The 21,177-nt window shown below is 49.0% G+C and overlaps 1 protein-coding gene across 5 annotated transcripts in view; it reads right to left on the bottom strand.

Moving 5' to 3' along the window:
- The window catches only part of LOC142092370 (uncharacterized), a 42,151-nt gene extending 21,241 nt beyond the window's left edge, over positions 1 to 20,910 (bottom strand). For 2 of the 5 annotated variants that reach the window (XM_075172320.1, XM_075172319.1), the window contains exons 1-6: positions 20,143 to 20,910; positions 11,311 to 11,385; positions 10,044 to 10,093; positions 8,361 to 8,414; positions 4,563 to 4,713; positions 544 to 626 (exon numbers count right to left, since the gene is read on the bottom strand). In XM_075172320.1, the coding sequence (XP_075028421.1) occupies positions 544 to 626; positions 4,563 to 4,713; positions 8,361 to 8,414; positions 10,044 to 10,093; positions 11,311 to 11,385; positions 20,143 to 20,329 (600 nt within the window). In that variant the 5' untranslated portion in view covers positions 20,330 to 20,910. Of the gene's footprint in view, positions 1 to 543; positions 627 to 4,562; positions 4,714 to 5,687; positions 6,261 to 8,360; positions 8,415 to 10,043; positions 10,094 to 11,310; positions 11,386 to 11,658; positions 11,739 to 20,142 lie in introns of those variants that run through there. The other 3 variants (XM_075172324.1, XM_075172322.1, XM_075172323.1) reach the window with 3 other exon arrangements.
- Between the last annotated feature and the right edge of the window lie 267 nt (positions 20,911 to 21,177).

The raw sequence follows: 21,177 nt of genomic DNA, 5'->3' as shown, positions 1-21,177 counted from the left end.
TATTACTGAACACTAACTTCTTTTTTACATAGCTCTTTCCAAATTTTTTATAGGTCTCCCTCTCTACTAAGGCTTCACAGGGAGATGCAGAGGGGGACCTTTTTCCCCAGGGTCGTTGAGTGCCTATTTGTAGTCTCAGCAAGCTAAGCAAGGCACCTCTGCATTGCTGTTTCTCTCTGCAATTAATTTAATAGGCATAAACAGAGGCAAGTCACCATCATTTAGGGTGGAAGTATTTGAGACATGGGTAAGTGACAGGAGGCATTCCAGGGTTAGGAATATGCTGGTTCATGCTCACTTGAGCTGCAGTGACTTGTGTAGCATACCTGTACCTTCACCTACTGGGACAGGTTCCAGGCTGGAGAATTTTACTTGTACACAACGCATCTGTACTACCAGCACCTACCAGCACTGGTTTAGGCAACTCACCACACTGGAATACAGTTGATAACTAGATTTTTTATTTATAGAGTATTTGATGGTGCACCCAGACCCCAGTGAAAGATTGTCCCATGTGGCCACAAACACCCCCTTGTTGACTACCTGGGCGCTGAGGAGCTGGGAGTGAACTTCCTGGTGGGCCTTCCGAAGAAGCTTGCTCTCTTCTCTGAGTTTATAGACTGTATCTGCAAGAGAAGAAGAAATTTGCTAAAGAGTTATTTTCACAGTGTAGTATCTCTCTTCCTTACCATAAGTTCCTCTTGACCTCGTAGATCTCTCCAAGCCCAGGAATTACACTGAAGCACTAGCTAGGGACTGGCCAAACACACCGACAAACCTGCATCATCATTCCTTTCAGCAGGCAGGAGTCCTGCCCATCCAAGGAACTTCTCCGGAGTGCCTCTGGCAACTATTGCTATCAGGGTCAGGCTCTTGCTGTGCAGAATAAGATATTTGTTTCTTCATTCCCCTTACCCACTGCAGCTGGAGAGCAGCGGCCACTGCCCCTACCTGTGGTAACTGGAAGGTTGAGAAACAACTACAAGAGAGGTCTGTCCGGTCCCCTGAACCCACAGCAGATTCAGTAAGGAGGTTCCCTCCTACTGCAGAGAGAAGCTGCCTCTTGGAAGGATGGTACAAACAAAAAACCCCACAACTGACTCACAGAAAGCAATCACAGGACAACGTGGTCCTCAGGCACATTTACCCCTGTGCTGTTAAGGAGCAAGCTTGTGCCTTGCAGCCCCAGGCTGGGCTCCTTTCAAGCTCTTTGCACACTCCTAAGTACTTCAGTGACAAGACACACGATGCACTTACATTTCACTGCCTTGAATATAATTGCGTATCCTCCAATAAAAAGAAAGGCTGTGTCAAAAAATGTCAGCCTTATTTTGGATGCTGAAGCTCTCTTAAAATATCATAGAATTGCATGCACTGGGATTTCTCTGCAAACATACTTGCACCTGCCAGGACAAGGATGGGAATTTTTCCCATAACAGATGGTCACTTTGCTGTAGGCTGAATTGCATGCAAGATTTCAGCTCAAGATTACAGATATTTCTGTAACATTCATCCCTGGGACAGGACATTTTGCCGTTGAGGTTGGGTGCTGTGTTCTTGCCTTGCGGCGAAGGTTAACATCAAACTGAGAAAAGGCGGCTCTGTCTTTCCTGCAGCCAGAAGGAAATATGGAATTATGTCCTACGGGACTACAGCTAGAACAGCTTTAACCGAGTTACCTTGTTACCTGAGTTACCTTAACCGAGTTACACACAGTGCTGAAGGCGCACACAGCTGCGGGTGTTGGCCTGGAGCAGTGAATAAGGGGTATGTTTTTAAGCAGCTCGTCCAGGCTAGATGACAGCTAGCACAAGACTGCTCTGCTAAGACCTCTGACTACAATACAGACATTCCCCCAGGCCTTCAAGAGAAACAAAGGCATCTCAAGTGTGGGAGAGATGTCCAAAAGAATCCTGCAGTTTCACCGAGCCAATACCTCAGGAACATCTAGGCCTCCAAAGCATATTCAGAAACTGGCAATCAAAACCTTCACCATTGTATGTCCTTCCTCTACCACCGGCATGGCAGACGTGAAATCCTGGTCCCAACGACCTCATCAGAGTTTTACCACTGGTGTCAATGGGAAGAAAATTTCAGCTGTAACTACAGGGTCCTTACCTCCAACAGAAGCTCAAAGATCAAAACTATCCTCTGCCTTCAGAGCAGATTGTGCTAACGTGTGACGAGAAAAAAAAAAATGGAGAGTACAGACTTAGCGTGGGGGAGCACAGCAGAGGACAGGCTGTGCTGGGGTGTGAAATGCAGCATAAATAGACTGCAGTTCCTATAAAGCAGAGGAGAAAATAGTTCGTAATGCAGCAGGAGAGGGCCTGGAGTAGAGGGAGGAGGCAAACAGGATTAAACAGGCCCCGGTTAACAAGACCAGGAAGCTTCAGCTATCTGAGCATATACTCATAACCCATTAACCAGCATTCAAAAACCACCTCCAGAAGCAGGGGGTTTCGGGCACAGATACCCCAGCGGCACCACAACCGTTGGGTGACATGGCACAGCTGCATCGTCCCAGATCCCAGCATCTTCTGCATGTAGATAGCCACGTCGCCAACCTGAGAGCTGCCCCAAAGCCGTAAAGCAACCAGGACCACCAAGAGGAGCTACCAAACCCAGCTCCACCTGTGAAAGCAATCCCTCATACTTCCCGTGGGCTTCTGCTTTCCTCCAGCATCCCTGGGGTGAGGGTTTCATTTTTGCAATTGAATCTAGCAAAAATCCCTCAGTTAACAGCCCTGGGCAATGCCCACTGCTCAGGTACCTCTTCTGTTCCCTATTACACTCACTGACAGAGGCACATCTTCCAACACATGGCTCCTGAGGGCACATTATATATAGAAAGTACCGGTAGAACATAAGGAAAGAAAACGAGGCATTAGCAATGCTACTAGTTCTCTGTCTTTGCCACCTCTCATGAGACTGTCTTGCTCTTTTGTATGGCGTGGTCACCAATACATAAGGAAGATTTACTAGCCAGCTTTGAGCTTAAAGCGCAGGAGAAAGATGGTACCAAGTGACCAGTAGCCTGGGAAGATGGACAGAGAATATTAATATCTCAGCCTTAAGCCAGCCTTCCTGACGAGCTTCCCTCTTTGAATTGTTTTTCTGATCGTTATTCTCCTTCCTCTGGCAGAATTTGTTTTCTTACTTCATTGGGGGCTGCATATTTCAAGAAGAGAGAGAATCAGATATTTAGGTTTTGCTTGCTTGTACTCAATTCCCCCCTTCTAACCCAGGAGTGCTCATCAGATACTAGGGCTTTGTTGATCAGAGAAAAAAAACAAACAAACAAAACATCAGCAGATTTTGCTCTCCTAGATCTAATCTAAGTAAGAACAGATGTGAACCTTAAAAACCCCGCAATCTAATTAAAGAGCAGACTAAATAGAAACTACTCTTTGGGAATTAAAGGGATCAGCATTCTCTGCAATACTTGCACTATTAAATGCATTTTATAGACCTGCACCATTAATTACAAAAAGTATGTTTAACTTGCTCCCAAGCTTAAGTGTTAGAATTTACAGGATTCTAGTAGTATAGAAACTGGTTTCCATTGTCAAAAGTGTACAGAGAAGTGGAAAGTGTATATTGAAATAGATGGGATACCTAAATGTTGCCATGTTTTATCTCTGCCGCAAAAAGCATCTCTGCTAACTTAGCTACACTCTCCCACCAGAGGAGCGACAGGGGAAGGCAGTGTGACCTGATGGACGAACCTGTTGTTTCTGCCCCAGCCTACTGTGGAACCACGGGCAGGTACCTCTACCTTAGCCTCATGCCTTTTACTTTTGGATGATCTTATCCATTTTGAGTGTGACCTCCTTGGGACATGGACTGTTTCACAGTCTGAACAGGATCAGCGTCTGGCACAACGATTTGTTATCTTACCTGGCTCCACGCAAATTCTACGCAAGTAAGATAAGTAGCAGCTGCAGTAAGAGTAAGCAGCCAGCAAAAGTGACTTAGGCTTTTAAAATAACACCATGAAAGCGCTGGTGTTGACAGAAGCCAGGGATGCCCCTGCAGTATAACAGTGCAGGGGTCTCTGAACCCCAGAGAACTCGAAGTATGGTTAAACCTAAGGTCACACAGTCTCCCATGAGGCTATAAAAAAAAGGAAACTCCTCTCCTCTGTGATCCTACTGACCACGCAATTGCAGCCTGATGAATGCATTTGCAGCCCAAGCAGCCAGAGGCTTTTGCGGTGTGTATTCCTACACAAAAACTCCACCTGTGACCCCCAGGGGCTCCCCTCGCGTGGGGAAGCTGCCCGATAGCCTGCCCTGCATCCCTCGCCTCCCCTCAACGCCACCTCAGGACACCGGCTGGTTTAACACCGCCCTTGTCCCTGCACCACCGCCCGGAGGTAGGACAATGCTCCAGTTGAGGTATAGAGGGCTAAGGTGCTGCACACTCACAGTCATACAGAAGTCTTCCTACAGTATTTGCAGACCTTTTGGGGACCTGTAGAAGAAACACCGTCCTCTCTCGCACTCAGTTCTTCAGTCCTTTCTCTGCCTGGTGTTTTCTCAGCTCTCCATCACACTCACCCTGCAAGTTTGTGATTTCACTGTCCTTCTCCTGCTGCAGCTGGGCATATTTCTGGCTATGGGTCTCCAGTGTCTTACGATGTTCCAGTTTCAAGCTGTTGTGCTGCAGCTGCAGGTCAAGCAGCTGCTTCTTGACATCTTCATGCTGGTTCTGAATATGAAAAGAAGTGACAAAAAGTCAGTACAAGGAGAAGAAGAGTAATTTAGCTATTGCCAGGTGCTACTCGAGTGCCTCTGTTTAATAAGTTGCTTGGGGAGGCAGATGTTCGTTCCTCCAGTAAGGTAGCTGGAAATCCCAGATACAATAAAATATTCTGTGTGTTCAGTGGTTCAGGAGGGATGTGAAATGCCAATTAAACTCTGCTTTGTGAATCAGTTTGGGAGGTCTCCTTGGAAGCCACTAAACTGGAAGCAGAATGTGGTGGCACGTCCACTCCTGCCTGAAAAAGAGATGGAGACTCTGAGACACAGCCAAGAACTACTCCTACTCCTTCCCAACTTCCCTGCACACCCTGCTCTGAGAGAGCAAGGCAGACTGTAATATTTGCTGATATCAAACCAACTGCCTGTGGAATACTGCACAAATCCAAGGTCCTTTCCAGAGTCCCAGACACGAAGGACACCACTACCTGCAAGGATAGTTTCCACGGTGCACGTAGCATCAGCCTGCACTTGCATTACAGGAGTAGTTCACCTTTAAGTAGGGCTAAGGTCTAATTCCCATTGCCTTTCTGCCTGCAGGTATTGCTAGTCACTTCGGACACACGGACGCCTAAACACTCAGGTTGTTCTCTCTGCTTGGTTTGCTTCCTGATAGCCTGGCTGTCCTCCCACCCACCACTCCAAGCTGCCAGAACAGGAGGGAGACCTTCTGCAAGGACACCATATCCTCTCACAGGAGACTAGAGAGAGCCCACACTCCCCATAGTAACACGGGGCTCACAGGCATAAAATGCCAGGATAACAAGACTCTCACAGGACCACAGACTATTTCAAGCAGGCCAAGAATTCAGCAGATAGAAGTGGGTTGAAGAGCTGTTCTCTTCTCCCCTCCCCTCTTGCAGAGCCCAAGAACAAAACATGCTGAGACATCCCTTTGCTCAGACCCATTGAACCAGAATTCACCTCCTTTTTTGTTCCCATGGTAACCTAGAGAGTCCTTCCACATTCAGTTTGTCAACACCAATTATGTATGCAGATTGATTGGCTCACAGGTGAACCCTGGCCCTTCCACACAATAGCTCCTCAGGACTAAGGCAGCAATTTCAATCAGCCTTCCTGTAAAAAAAAAAAAAAAAAAAAAATCTTCTTTTTTAGAGAACCCAAACCTCTAAATGCTATCGATGATTGCACTTATGCCCAGTAAAACAAAGCATCTGTGGCCCAGGCATTCTTCCCTGAAGCAGTTACCCTCCACTAAAAGGAGAGCAATAACTGTGCTCCAAAAATACGTGCAATGCAGAGAAAAAGCTATCGGTATGGAGGGGTCCCAGAGACAGAACAAAAGGAGAGACAAGGATGTCAGGTTAATCAGATCAGAAGATCAGTAGGGAAAACAGAATAGAAGATTTCTGCTTTGGCTTTCAAAGACGAGGTACTTACAGTTCTCATCAGAGCCACCGGCAGAAAGCACTGCAGAGGAACCACATCCCTAAAGTCACTTTGATACTGAACACCTCAGAAGCCACCAACACTAGCAAGTGAGAACTGCTTTTAACAAGAAACTGTAAGCAATTCAAGGAATTTTAAGTCCTCATCAGCTCAGGTCAATTAATTTCTAGCCCATATTCTGTCTGGCAGGTGATGTGCATAATGTCTGTCCCCAGACTGCTCGCAGTCAGGAAGAAGGGAGGGAATATTCATCCTTTGATAGCAGCAGGAAGCTGAAGAGAGAGAGAAGTGCCTTGGCCAAGGTCACAAAGCACCTGAGGCCCAGTCCAGCTCATTAAGCACACAGAGCATCCTCACTCCCAGCTGGTTTCTAAGGAAGGCTGTGACCAACGCATGCAAACTTTAGGAGGAATCTAAAGATGCTGTTTTATTGTAGTTGCAGGACAGGAGCTCTATCTCCCTGGGCTCCTGGGGGAACGGGCAGGTGGGGGGGCAGGCGAAGAGAAAGAAGAAAATAAGAATACCTCAAAAGCATCTATTTCTGCCATGATTTAGAAAGCAGCTTTGTAGATAGCAGTGTACAAAATGGAATCAGTAACCGGCTGCTTCGCCACAAGCAAAGGAAGGGCACACCTCACTGCAAGCTTCCAGGGTCCAGTGGTTTCAGGAAGTCCATGACAAAAATCTTGTTTAAAGCCACCCGCCTCCTTGCCTGCCTACTCGAGTGCAGGAATGCCTTCTGCAGAGTGATGTTAACAAGAAATTTTAATCTCCACTCCAAGAGGATGAAAGGAATTGTAAGATGAAGTCTGGCCCCAGCAGGAACCCAGACACAGGCAACTACTGCAGCTGCTATTTTTGGACAAAGTCAAGCCCCTTGCCCCATTGAGTCTGGTGTCCAGCTGCAGATATTAATCAGACATAGATGACTTCAATACAGATCAGAATGACAGCAGTGGCCAGAAACACCAGAGTCAGATACGCTGATGTGGCTTCATGGAAGTCTTTGGTCATATTTGGGACCTCCAGCTTAACAGAGGTAGTTGCTTCTGTTCAGCGTGACATGTCTACTTCCTCGGTGATGATATTGCTGGCAGCAATCTTCCTCCTGAGGAAGCTAGTACCAGCGGGAAGCATTTTTCGCCTGTGCTCCAGTAACAGAAGTGTTACTCACAGTCTCGTAACTAGCTAGAAGTTGAGCTGCATACTGCTTTTTCAGGGTGGGGGGGCTGAAGTCTGCATGCTGCAGCCCCAAGGGCTGGCCTGTCTTTCAGCAGCTGTAAATGTAGTTAAAAAAATGGATGATTTTCCCCACCCCCCGCAATAAAAGGAAGCAAGAGAAAGGGAGCCAGGACGAAATGCTCTCACTGTCCCCTTGAGACAAGCAAACCAGAGCATTCTGCTCAGACTGCAGTTGCTATGAGGTCCAGGAACGTTACTATTGCAAAGTGTTCCCAGAATCCGCAGTGCTGGATAATACCCAAGAGACAGAACTGTACTTCCCTTTTCCCGAAGCTGGAGTCCAAAAGCCAGGCAGCTGGAGGTCCAACTCTGCTCAGGAAATACAACCCAGCGGTGCTAAGGGTTGCTGGAACCTAGCCCTCTTTCTACAACCCAGAATTAAATTACCATTTCACTGCCAGTGCTCTAACTAAAAACATTTAAAAACCACCATCACCAGCCACAGTTGCACTGCTCTAACAAAAGCAAACTTTAACATCAAGATATGCTTCAGGTAGAGCGTGCGATAAGCTATAAAACGCTATACGCCACCTCCCTCTGAGCGTCTCACATGGACTGGAATACATTGTATTAGCCCAAAGGGCACGCTACAATGAGTAGACCCATTTTCACACTAAGAGACCCAGAAAAGAACACACTGAACAACAGAACTCCTGTGCAATAAACTGCACAAAGACTACCATTGAGATGAGGTAGAGGTGAAGGCTGTAATCTGATACAAAGCCCAACAGAATAAATAGAAAGCTCCCATGAACCTGAACAGTCAGGCAGGAATGTAGATCAACACCACCGTGCGGTCTCCTCCCTCCGTGCTGGCACTAGCTGCAGGAAACCCTTGGTCTCTCCCAGGCACCTCTGGTAAGCGAAAGCACCGACGCTCCTTCCAGGGAGCGTTCTTTAACACACAGCAGATGGCGAGAACGTGAAACCAGGCTCCACCCTTACCTTCAGTATCTTGTGCTGGGAACTGAGGGCCCCGTATCTGTTCATAGAATCTTGCTGGAAAGAAAAAGATTCAACAGTGCCATTAGACCCCAGAAAAACCTACGGCAGGGAGAAGCACACATGAGCACCAGCCCGGCCACTGCACCACCAGCAAGATCCCGCTGCCCCTTCACACACACAGGCACGCACGTGGTGACTGGGAGCAAGCAAGGGAGCAGCAGAAGGTGCAGCCTGAGCACGGCTGGAAAAGGACCCTTTTAAAACAACCTTGCCATCAGCTAATTAATTGCACTCTCTTGATTCGCATTCAGAGTCATTTTCCCCAGCCTTCAGTTCTTTATCTAGGACAGGCCCAGAGCTTTGCACAGTAAAACCCCCCCAAAGCAGGCTGAGCACTCTTTGCAGCAGCTGAGGGGGAGGAAGACAGCACCAGAGCTAAAGCTTTCGCCTACGCACAAAAACTGCACCATTTAACAAAACATTGATCACTAAGCAATTGAGTAAGCCTAAAGCAAACTCCTGTAACTAGGTACAGCTATCGAACTAAGCTCAACTGACACAAACCAGCAGCGGAGAGGGATTTACACGTGTCCACAGAGGGGTCTGTACCAGTTTAACAGATCTGCTTATGCCTTGCTAAGGGTCAGGTTCTTCCCCTTTGTCCCCAGGGCACCACTCTTCGCTGTAGCACCAGCATCTCAACACGGCAGGTGTGAAAGCCACCAACCACTTGTGCTCAAAGGCCCCACAGCAGTAGTGGCATCTGAAAGGGAACCTGCCGCAGCTTTTCCCGTCGCATGCAGTTTTACAAATATCTGCTGGGATCTATGTTTGGGTAGCTTAAAGCAACGTGGCTGAGACGCTAAGCAGCGCCATGGAAGTGCAAACTAACTACCATGCAGAGATTTCCACTACAACCCTCAATTTAACTTATATGATAAATACTCAATACGGTATGAAATATTGCCAGCAAATGAGCACAAATTGCAAGGGAGCTGCCCAGCCATTAGAGTATTCAGATATTCATCCATGAGTTTCTTTCTGTAACAGAAATGACATTCACCCGCAGATGAGCAGGCTCAACAGCAGCATCTCAGATGCTCTGAGAAAGGAATAAAACCAGCCTTATAACTTCAAGTGAATGGGACAGACTGTAACCCAGGGATGCATTTCTTCCTAACCCTCCCTAAAGAGTCCTTTTCCCTGCCGAATGAGAAGTCCACAGGCTACTGGAAATCATTTGACAAACCCTGGAGACAGAAAACAATGGATATGCTTTCCCCAACAACACCATGGCCTTTCTTCTCCATGTTCCCTGTGGTGTGCCTTGCATTGAATTTCCCCAGGACTCTTCTGTACCATGAAACAGCAATTCTCTTTTCAGACTGCAGCACAGGACTCCCTGCTACACCAGGAGCAGACAACCAAGTCATCTACTCCGCTGTCGCACGTGGGAGAATAGGCAGCATAGCTGCAGCACAACACAGTCTTTCCCCAAGATGAAGTAAATCCTCACGCACCAACAGCCATGCAAGGTGGAGTCAGCCAAAGTTCATCTTGTACCATACACACTCAGCCTTTCATGCCTTCCAGACAGCAGCACCGGCCTCATGACCGTGGTGGTACTAGAAAACTCTTTACCATTATTAAACACACACACTCTGAGGAATAAACCATACCTACCTTCTCCTTGTTGAGAGCTTCCTGAGCTTCTAACTTATACACTAGAAAATCTAGAAATGGAAGAAGAGAAGACAACTTAAGCTGGAATTTAACAAGGATCTGGTTTATATTTTGGTGGGGGGAGGGAAGGAGGAAATCAGCCCCTTGCTGAGCAAAAGGCTGCAACTCAACAAGCTGGAATGCAGATGCTGCTACGAGACTCCACTCAATGCCCTCAGAAAGACGGTGGTATTTCCCGTGAGAGCTGTCCACCCATCCTTTCCCATTCTATAGGGAAGTGCATTGCTGACTTCAAACAGCTACGTTTTGATGTCACTGAAGCTGTGTAAGGGTTTGGGGTGCTCTGAAATGAGAGATGACTCTGGGAAAGAGAAATCAAAGCTGCTGTGAGACCAAAAGGACCTCATCTGCTGATCTCATCTGCGCCACCCTCCTGGAATGGGAAGGTCCCATGACAAGATAACGTTTATTAGGATGCTTCATTCTCTCAGTCAGTCCCCACCAAATAAATGAAAGAGGCAGAAATGCAGCTTCTCCCTTAGCTTTGTAGCCACATAGCTAGAGTCAAAGCTGTACGTCAGCATTTCCAGAAACACAGTGTATGTAGGAGTCGTAGTGATGTTACTCCACACACCAGTTTTGAAGATAAAACCCAAGCTATCAGGTTGCCAACAACAATCAGGTGCAAAGGGGTCTGACATCCACGCACACTACTCCACTGGAAGGTACATGAGCTAATCTATTAGCTTTCTACTTCATGTTGTATTTCATGGTCTTAAAATATCCTGCATATGTCTACCTACTTTTGTACATCAACTTTAAAGGATCTGACAGTCTGTATTGTCCATGTGTTATGGAGTGCAGTGATGCTAATATTATTAAGCACTTGTAGAGCTCAGCATCCTCAGATCACTTTTATAAGAAAGTTTACACATCTCCAAGAAAAATGATGGTCTGGTGCCAGGTTTAGCTATCACTTAAAAGTGCTCAGACACCACATCATGGGTGCTGTTACTCACAGACTAGACTGAGGACATATGTAGGAATAGGGGAGGACAGAACCCCCCTCCCAGCACCTTTTGCCCACGGGCAATGGACAAGTCAGTTAACTATTCTCTAAGTACAAACCAGGGATGAGTCTCACCTGGGGGCATTCAGTAACATCCACACGAAGGCAGAAAACGCTCTGGGTACAACACACACACCTCCCCACAGGACGCTGGAGGGTTGGCTGGCCACCACTATGCCACCCATGCAAGAGACTCACCTTCCTTCGTCTTCTTGTGTTCCCCTCGCTCCTTCTGCAAGGATCGTTCTAGCCGGGATCTGTGCTCATACACAACTAGGGAAGCAGAAAGAGGCAGAGCATGAGATAAGCCCTGAAATTTCTTCCCACATACTCTTTTCCCCAAAACAGACCTCTCGCAAGTCATGCGACCAGGGGCACATGTGGACTTCAAATCCTGCCGTGGACTGGGTCAGCAAGTGCCCAAGAGAGCAGACTTGGGCAAAAGAGCCTTTCCTGTTTGAATGGCCTGCATCGCTCTGGGTTTCTAGGCTTAAGCACACAGTAGCTCACATGTAAAATCAACAGACCTGAAACACATGCAGATACCTGATGTCCTAAACAATGAAAGGGTCAGGTCCAGCTACAAGCTGTTTGCACTTCTTGAACAGGAGGCTCACTTTTTTTTTCCTGGACTTGAAAAGGAGGGGAGACCTCATCGTGCTCTACAGCTATCTGAAAGGGGGTTGTAGTGAGGTGGGGGTTGGTCTCTTCTCCCAAGTAACAAGCGATAGGACAAGAGGAACAGCCTCAATTGCGCCAGGGGAGGTTTAGATTGGATATTAGGAACAATTTCTTCTCCAAAAGGGTTGTCAAGCATTGGAACAGGCTGCCCAGGGAAGTGGTTGAGTCACCATCTGAGTCACCTCACTGGAGGCATTTAAAAGACTGTAGATGTGGTGCTCAGGGACATGGTTTAGTGGTGGACTTGGCAGTGCTAGGTTAACGGTTGGACTTGATGATCTTAAAGGTCTTTTCCAACCTAAACAATTCTATGATTCTATGGTTCTTTGTCAACTGTGAACAGATAAGGTAGGTCTGGAGCAGGGTGGGGACAGTTGGACTAGAGACAGTGGGTATTCCTGATATAACACACCAGTCTGTCATCCTGTGAGTATTTGCACTCAGGTTTTGCTTTACAGTCTAAGCTGTGAAGCCCAAGAGCTGGCTTTAGTGGCCAGTGACTAAACTGTGTATTTGCGGGCCAAGTCCACTACCAGGCTCAAAACACCCAGAGCCTTCCAGGTCATCTGTTCTGTAAAGGCATCAGCTGCACGCAGGAGAGACGTTTTCTCCCCTTCCATAACCCAACCATTAACTGGCCCTCAGGCCACTAAGGAAAAGCGAGCCAAGCAGCTCCCTGCCCCATTACACACAAAAAAGCATCTGTACTCTGCACAGAAGCCGAGAAGGGAGAGGGATGAGGCTGCTTCGTACAGCAGCCACATGACAAACGAACGTGCCAGAGAAGCTTCCTGATGGATGGTGATTTTAATCCACTCTGATGTCTGAATGCTAACGAAGAGCTTTCCCTGAGTCACAGCACTCAGCGGCCACAGGCTCCTCCGTCCGCTCTGCCCAGGCTGCCCCCATGCCAGGACGGCTCTGGGCAGCAATTCAGAGGGGAGGGGAATAAAAGAAACTTGCCTCCCGAGCCAAGATCTTTGGGGGCAAGTCGTGCCATGATGCACAGTCTCCAGGAGAGTGAACAAAGTGGGATGATATTTGCATGCATAAAACTAGTGCTAACCCACTCCTCGTTGAAATCTTGCCAAGCCAAGAGCCCCAAGTGACTCGTGCTCTCACTGCAAGTCAATCTATAGAGACTGCCACTCCACTCAGGTCATACGGGAGCAGCGACGGCAGTGTATGTCCTGCATTAACAGGTGGTTTGCTGCCTGAGAGCAGACACTCCAATCTGGGGAAATAAGAGACACAAAACACCCCCATGTATATCTAATATTTTACAGTGTTGACCATCAGTGGCCCCAAGGTTATGGTAGTGCAGATGTTGCGCTCAGTACATGAGTAGAGAAGAGCCCATAGGCAGTTCTACCATCCTAAAAATCAGGCGAGGACGTTTTTCTACAATACTAAAGATCATTCAGGAACTGCAAGGTAGGGACTACACAAGTATCAAACTGCGATCAGAATAGTCCTTCCTTGCCCCACCATCTGCAAGTCTGACACCTCTGTAGCCCCTGAAGGAAAACAAACAAAAACCCACCCAAAGAAAAACACTTTTTCTGCTGCCCCACCCATTTCTCCCCAGGCAGGGAATTCAAGCCACCCGCTGCTTCAGAACTCCACAGAACTCGCAGCCTCCCCATGCCTCACCCCTTCCTTCTGCATTGCAAAGTGGCAGCTATTCCTTGCATTTTTAGACTGTCTTCCTCACAGCAGGTCTCCTAGTTACACTAAGTGCGTGGAAGACGAATTTCACCGGGCAGCAAAGCACTGCTGCCATCGCCATTCTTCAAGGGCTTTTTAATCAAAGCTGGGCATTCAAGGGAACCGTTCCTTGCCTTCACGAGCCACATCCCCCTGCAACTTCATGCAGGGCAGACCTGAGAGTACAGTCTAATCATTTAATCCAGCTTCTTTAAAAGTCTGGTTCACTATTGCATACTTCTCTTCTGTTGGATCACAAATCCAAGTCTGGTGGCTTCTTTTCCACACAGAAGAACCACCTCCACATGGTTTAACTCCATGTTTTTTAAGCCAAGCTCATGACATTGGTTAAGTCCAAGCTTCGGGTTTTTGCAATACTTCGGTTTACCAGCAGTGGATCTGTTAATATTTACAGTGAGCAACAGCTGAGTGCCTGAGCAAATCAGGGGAAAAGGAGAAGTGATAAACGAAGCCAGGCATGGTAAAGTGTTGAATCCTAAGGGTTTTGCCAACCGTAGTACAACTGCTTCCTAAGCCTTCTCGGGGCACTTCCCCAGCTAGCCAGGTAGGCAAGCAGCCTAGATACCGAGGGTAGCCAGAGCTGAGGCTCCGGCTTCCAGACACAAACCAAATCCAAACATCTCTGTATCCCGTTGTCCCCCGTGGAGCAACTGCAGCGCCTCCAGGCAGTGACTTTTCCTGTACTGAATCAAGGCTTCAGCAGGACAAGACAGGGAAGTTGGCTTTTCCTGGACCAGGCTGGTTTTAGACACTGCAGGTACAAGGACTATGTTTTAGGCTCTGCCAGCCTGGGCTCACCACATGCCAAGCTCGGTCCCACCCCAGATTGAGGAGCCATCCCCCAGGCACACATTCACGTCCAAGCTGTCTCCCCTGACCACCTAACTCCCTCTGTCGCTTCTGACCTCCCTCAGGGAGCAGGAAGGGCCAGGGTCCTAGGTCAGGAATTCCTTTTGTCACCAGCCACGCTATCTCCTTCCGTCTCTTTGTTACCTTCCCTAGTTAACAAAGACAGACATCCCAACGGTGAAGATGCTTCCCCTGGGCTGCGCCACTTCATTAATATTTTCCACTGAAGCGAGGAAATGACCGTATTCTCCAAACCATTACAGCAGAAATATTTGTTTTCAATCTGGAAGGATTTTTTTCCCCTGCTGAGCACATTGGTAAGCAGCAAATCCATCACTGCAGCTGTCCAAGTGTCTACTTCATGACAGCTTTATTTTTAGAAACACTTTTCCCAACAGACTACTCAGATGTCACCCCGAGGGCTTCCCCAGCCCAGCTAAGCACACAAGAGACTGTGGGTGCTTCTTCACTACGTGCTAGGAAGCCTTGTTCAATGAAATTGTCACCTTAAGAACATCAGCCACTTCCCAAAAGATTTGTGAGCTTTGGGCACTCACGTTTCTGCCACAAGCATCTCACTTTCTTGCAGTCTTACCTAGCAGAGCACCTGAGGACAAGTCTTGATGTGATGCGAACCTCACACCAGCAATGAAAAGTCGTGGCTGCTGGGACTGTTAGGGATGCCCAGCAATTCACAGGCTTTACCTTGACCTTTCAGGTACTCTGCATCTGCCTCAGCGGTTCTGGGCTTGGAGGAATTCCCCGCGTTGGAATTTCTCCTGCTGGCATTTCATTTCGTTTTCTAGTAACCTGAGTATGCTGAAAGAAAACAGAGTCTATGACCAGGGTTAGCAACTCGCCCCGCACGGGCAGGTTACCCACCTCGCCAGGTCCCTGCGGCTGAAGAACGCGGGGCAGCTGAGGCAGCGAGCGCCTCATGGACAGCACAGTTGTGCTCCGTCACCCAGAACAAAGTGCACGGCGTGCCGCAGGAGGCAAGTTCAACAGCTACAGCCTCACTCAAAAAAGCCAAGCACTCTCAGCACAGGACCAGGCAAGCAAATAATTATTTTGTGTAGAAAAGGTCTGCTTAGATGACCCCAAGCTACCAGATGCTATTGATCTCACATAGTAAATGGGAAACTAAAGCACAGGAAAGCATCTATAGCAAGAGGCTTGTGCTAACACCCGTAACCACAAACCCTAATGCAAGCACACAGAGCAGATGAGTCTTCAGACACAGCTCCATATCATAGGCTGTTAATTCAGAAATTTAGGACACAAAATCTGGCTCTCCTGACACTTTTTTTATAAGTAAGATAAGCTGAATTAACCTCCATTGACTGGGGAAAAAAAAAAGAAGTTGTAATCTCTCCTCCCATTCCTCCAGGTCTCCAGAGCCCAGAAAAGGGGGGTTCAGCTTTACACAAAGCAGCAAGTAAGTGCTGCATAAAGTAGTCTCTCTACCCATCTTTGTGGTGGAATACAGCAACAACTTAGCAGACCAAAATGGCACTGCATAGCTTCAGAGGACGGGAAGCCAGGAAGTCTTTAACAATTTGCAATTACAAGAGAGAATGGAGGGTGGTCAGTGTCTAAATCCAGGCTGGAATTCAGCCAGAACTCAGCACTAAAGCATCGTCACCTGCTGCCAAATGAGCTAAAATGCAGAACTTGAGCTGCTGAAGCAATGAAATCCCTTGCAGTGCCTTGCCTTTGGGAAAAGAACAACAGGTCAGGCCCTCCACAGCCGCGTTCTCATTTTAAAAGACCACAGAAAACGGGATGATTGTGTGGAGGGGTTGCCTCATATACCCCAGAGTACTACGATAAACATCTGCCAGGGACAGTTTAAGAGATCCATAAAGGCAGAGTGATTCCAGTCTTGCCAACAGTCCAGGTTTTTCTCTCCTTCTGTTCAAGTGATTTCATTTTACCCCTGCCTGAGAAAGCCAGGAGTCCATGCTACCTCCCTGCTTTCATGGAGCAAGGCAGCAGAAGCGTCAGATTTGCTGCTCTGGTTCTGCTAAAACTACGCCCTCGCAGTGCATAGTTCGTTAGGCCATTTCTATGCCAACAGCACATACCAGGAAAAGTCATCGTACTGCCCATGGCTCACCGCTCCAAGCAGCTCTCAGCACACAGAGATCAACTAACTTCCAGGCTGCACCGTGCTCCTTCCCCTCTCGTAGCTAAATCACCCAGAAAAAGCTTTCTTCTCTGGTGCTCTCCTTGTTAAAGGCATGAAATACTCCTGCCAGTCTCCATCCAGTCACATCGCAACTAATCACCGTGGCACCCGTCACTCAGGCTCAAGAATCATCCAGAGCAAGGGGAGCAGAACAAAAGCCCGACTTATCCTACCCCCCCCTCTGATCCAGAGGGATGGCAAGGAAAGGCAGACGGGGTAAAAGACACCCCGAGGTGAGGACAGGAGTGGTGCATTCTCATGCTCAGCCACTGTGCAATGGCAGCCTGCTGCGAGAGGGAAAATTCCTCCATCCCAGACAGCAGTTTGATGTGCTGTCGTCAGGCCACATCGGGAACGTCAGACAGAAGCGGACGGTACTATAAATGCACCCTTCCTTCCCATCTGTTCAAAGGGTGCCGTTTGTTAGTGAACTGACTGAAATAAAGTCTCTCTACTTCCACTCGGAACCCCCAGCAGCACCATGCTCGTCCATACGCAGGCACACACCTACGGAAAGTGGGAGGTGGCAAAGCAACACTTCGCTTAAAGCCACCTGCTGCCTCACGCAGCACGGCACGAGTTTGGGGTGGGGGCCGAGACAGAACAGATTCATCTGAAGCGCACCCCAGGTGACAGCTTGCCAGACGGTGTCTCTGATCCCCTCTGAGCCTCCTGACACAGCACCAGAGTCCCCCAAAGCACAGCCCATCAGCGAGAGCCCAGCATTTGGCAAGGTGTCCCCAGGCTCTTTCAGACATACCTCCAACCCCACCCAGCAGAAACAGAAGAGATGGAGGGACAGAGAAGCCAAGCAGATTTTCCTCCTGGATTCCATCTGGACCACAATAGGAAAAGAGGGCCTGCTGGGTCACAGCAAACAGCTACCTCTGCGTGCAGCAGCAAGAGCTGGCCAGGACAAGGGGTGCTAACCACCAGGCAAGCGGCTGGACAGGGTCACACACACCAATACCTCCCTTTCTTCTTCTCACACAATGTGTTTTACCCCACAGCAAAGTCAGCAGCTGCTTTGCTCTTATTTTAAAAGAGTAGATGAGATCCATCTCCCTGCGTGCAGGCAGTGGAAGACAGGACATAGGACAGGCAGTGCTGGTTTCAAGACAGCTTCGCTCCCTCCTCCACTTGCTTTCCTTTTCCCTTTCACTCTTGGCCCAGCCCTACACTTTCAAGCTTTATTTACAGAGGCTACCAGAAGCATTAACTGTATATTGTATTCGGATATAAGAAGGGCAGGAAATACTTGATAGCTGAAAGGAGACACCTGAAGCACTAGTTAACAGTACCGAACTCCACCTCAGAATAACACATCCTCCTTTTGTAGAGCTGCAAAGACAGAAGTCAGATGCAGAAGACACGGCAATTAAAGTCGTGCACCAAGTCAGCCCAGGGGCAGGGGCAGAGCCCACAGCCCTGACTCCCCGCTCCCCTGTGTTCAGCACCGAAGCACGCAGGGAGCAGCGCTGCAGGACGGCACCATGAGAGCCATGGCCATAGGGGCAAGATACCACTGCACTGTAAGGCTCCCATGAACATGGCTCCTCTCTGCCAATCGCTAGGCTTCTCCCACCAGCCAAATCCAAAAAGAAGCTTTGCCTTTGTTAAAATTGTTGGACAAGTAAGTGTCTTCTCAAAATAAAAAGGGTATCCATGGCAACAACTGTATTTAGGAATGGGAGGACTGACATGGGGTTAGAAACCCCAGCAACAGGCTACAGCTCTGCCATTCAAACATATTTGGGTGGAAAAAATATTATGAGCCTGTCTCAGTCGTTTGCTTGAGCCTGTTCCCAAAACTGGGGTTCCCTGAGGCTACCACTGTCATCTTATTCTCTGAAGAACCAGCCCCTCTCTCCAAGGGAAGCAAGAGGTGCTGACACACCAGAAAGGAATGTGGGCTAACTTCTGCCCTGCTGATCTTTGCATCTCAGAAACACAGGACACAGGTGGAAATCCCTGTGGCTGGGACTGTGCAACTGATTAGGAGCTGTAGCTGTTTGACTGCCTTGTAATTGAGTAAGAAGAAATGGAAACAGAACCTAAGATAATAGCAGTGAACCCATGCACACACTAGATCAATTCACAAGATTGATTGTTTTTTTAAAGCATGTTTCCTTGAGAGACAAACACAACATATACACCACACTCTGCTTTCCCAGTTTACAGGTAGAAATACACAGCCCTGAGCACAAGAAGCATATGTACAATCTTACATTTGCATCACAACACTGCACACAAAACCACCAGAAGAGATTTAACCCTAAAAGGCACATATGTGGAGTCACAGATCTGCAGGATTCTCCAGCAACACAGGCTACAGAAACAACATCACTGGATATGTCAACAGAGGTCATAATGGATACCCCATATTTGATTTTAGGCTGAGGAAGAGCTCTCGATTTAAACGCTATAATCTAAACCCACTTGTTAGAAGAAAAAGTGTTAAATGAATCTCTTTATCTTGAGTCACTGAACCACAGGCAAACAGTATCTTGTCCACATAAAATTCATTCTGTGGGCACTCCAGGACCAACGCGTCCTCCACGCACCCGACCAATCACGCACACAACTGCTGGCTACCAAAGAGTGGCTTCCCACCAAACCTCTCTACAGGGAGCTCAGCAAACCCCTCCAGAGACTCCAAATCTAGGGACAGGTGCTGGAAACGCGGCTGTGGCAGACGCAGTAAGGCTAGAATGATAGACTACACAAAGAAGGTAAGAGTTCAGCAATGGAGTAACATGTGTCCTCAGCCTTCCCTACCGAGATTTCTCCATGGGCCAAAATGTCATTCTCCCACGGTCAGACATTTATGTAAGGAGGACAAATGAGGGGGGGAAAGGGGAGGGGGAATATACATATCATGCTTGCCTTCCGGTCTTCTGGCAGCTCTTGCCAGAAGAACCAAGTGCTGGTCAGTGAGCTCAGAAATGCCAATTCTTCCCACTCCTCCCCCCCTTTTTAGGGAGCTCTGTGCTGCAGCATCTATCAGCCCCGAACAAGCAGGCAAGCCTTTTCTAGTCACAGATCAATCTCTTGAGAAGAAGATAGGTTTGCTTCCTTGCAAAGGCAATGGGCAGTAGACAGTATGACAACAAACTTCACTAAAGAACCCCTTGCCTCTCTATTCGCTTTCCGGACAGATGCTCCTGCAGGCTGGAGAGTGGAGCGGCATCTCGGAGCCTGCCCAACCAGCCTCTAAATCCTGCTTGCATTTTTACTGCTTCTCATTTAGAATGACATAGGATTAGCCTTTACGCCAAAGGGAACTACAGGGAGAAGAAATGGAATAGATGTGACGCAGCTGAACTCACCAATCCAGCACACTCTGTTCCCCTTGCTGCTGTGAGCAGCAATTCAGATTCAAGGCTATTCTAATTCTAGACAGCAAACAGGGAAGGAAATGGGTGACAACGTCTTCTTAGAGCTCTTTAAAGCCAAAAGCCGAACCTTGCTCCACAAAGGCACCCCGATGTCGCTGGGCTGTGCGGCAAAAACACCAGCAGGTAACGTTGGGAGAGAGGGAAGTTCAGAGGGTGTGTGTACACACAGAGCAGGTCACTCACCTTGGAGCTGGGCAGACAGCGCTTCCTGCTGCTGTTTGTATTTCTGGGCCAGGGCTTCAGCGTTCCGCACCTTTTGCTGCAAGTGGTTGTACATGAAAACTCCCGAGCCCAAACACGCCACAGTCACCAGGCAAAACCCGGTCTGCAGAAGCCCCTTCTGCCTCCTCGAACACATGCCAGTACCCATGATGGGGTCGAAGCAAAACGATGTAGCGCTGCCTCTCCGGCGTTGCTAAACCATCAGATTATTTTTGCCCAACAGCCCCTTTCCTCCGCAAATTTGCAGATCCCTCTGCAAGACACGATCAAAGTCTCGTCTTTGCTCCTTTCCAGCCCTCAGAGAAGCAGAAGACGCTCCAGCAGCGTTTTATTCCTCATTGCCCATCGCAGAGAAGCGCAGCACAACACCGCTGTCCGGGAGGAGCAGACGAGGTGCCGGCAGACGCATCCTTCAGCTGCAAACCGCTCCGGGGGACCGGCCCGGGAGACGGCTCGCTCGGGGTGCCTGGGCGAGGGGAACCGGCGGAGGGGAGAGAAGAGGAGGAGGAGGAGGAGGAGGAGGAGGAAAACTTTTGCTTCCCATGTGCTGCAGCGGAGGGGGGGCGGGAAGGGGGTACCGCCGCGTTTGGCTCTTCCCACCTCCCCCTCTGGAGCACCGAGCGGAAAAAATAACCCGGCGGGACGAGAAGACCTTCTGCCCCCTCCCCGCCGCTTCCCCCGCCGGCAGCCCGAGAGGAAGCGGCGGCACCGGGGCCGGGAGACGGGCCAGGAAACCGGCGGCGGCATCCGGGCTGCGGCGGCGGCGAGTCCGCCCTCCGCGGCGGGAGGGGCGGCGGGCAGGGCAGGGCCGGGCCGGGGGACCGCAGCGCCCCGGAGCCCCGCCGCCACCGGCCGGGGTGCCCCGGAGAGCGGGCGGCCCCCCGCAAGGGGACCCGCTGCCTGTCGGCGTGCGGGGCGGCCCGGCCCGCACCGCTCCGGGGGGGTGGTCCCCCTTCCTCCACACGGTAGCATCACCGTGTCCCCCCCTCCCAAGCA

This window comes from Calonectris borealis, chromosome 23 (assembly GCF_964195595.1).
Source record: "Calonectris borealis chromosome 23, bCalBor7.hap1.2, whole genome shotgun sequence".
In the NCBI taxonomy this organism is placed as follows: Eukaryota; Metazoa; Chordata; class Aves; order Procellariiformes; family Procellariidae; genus Calonectris; species Calonectris borealis.
This window is presented reverse-complemented; position numbering and strand designations above follow the sequence as displayed.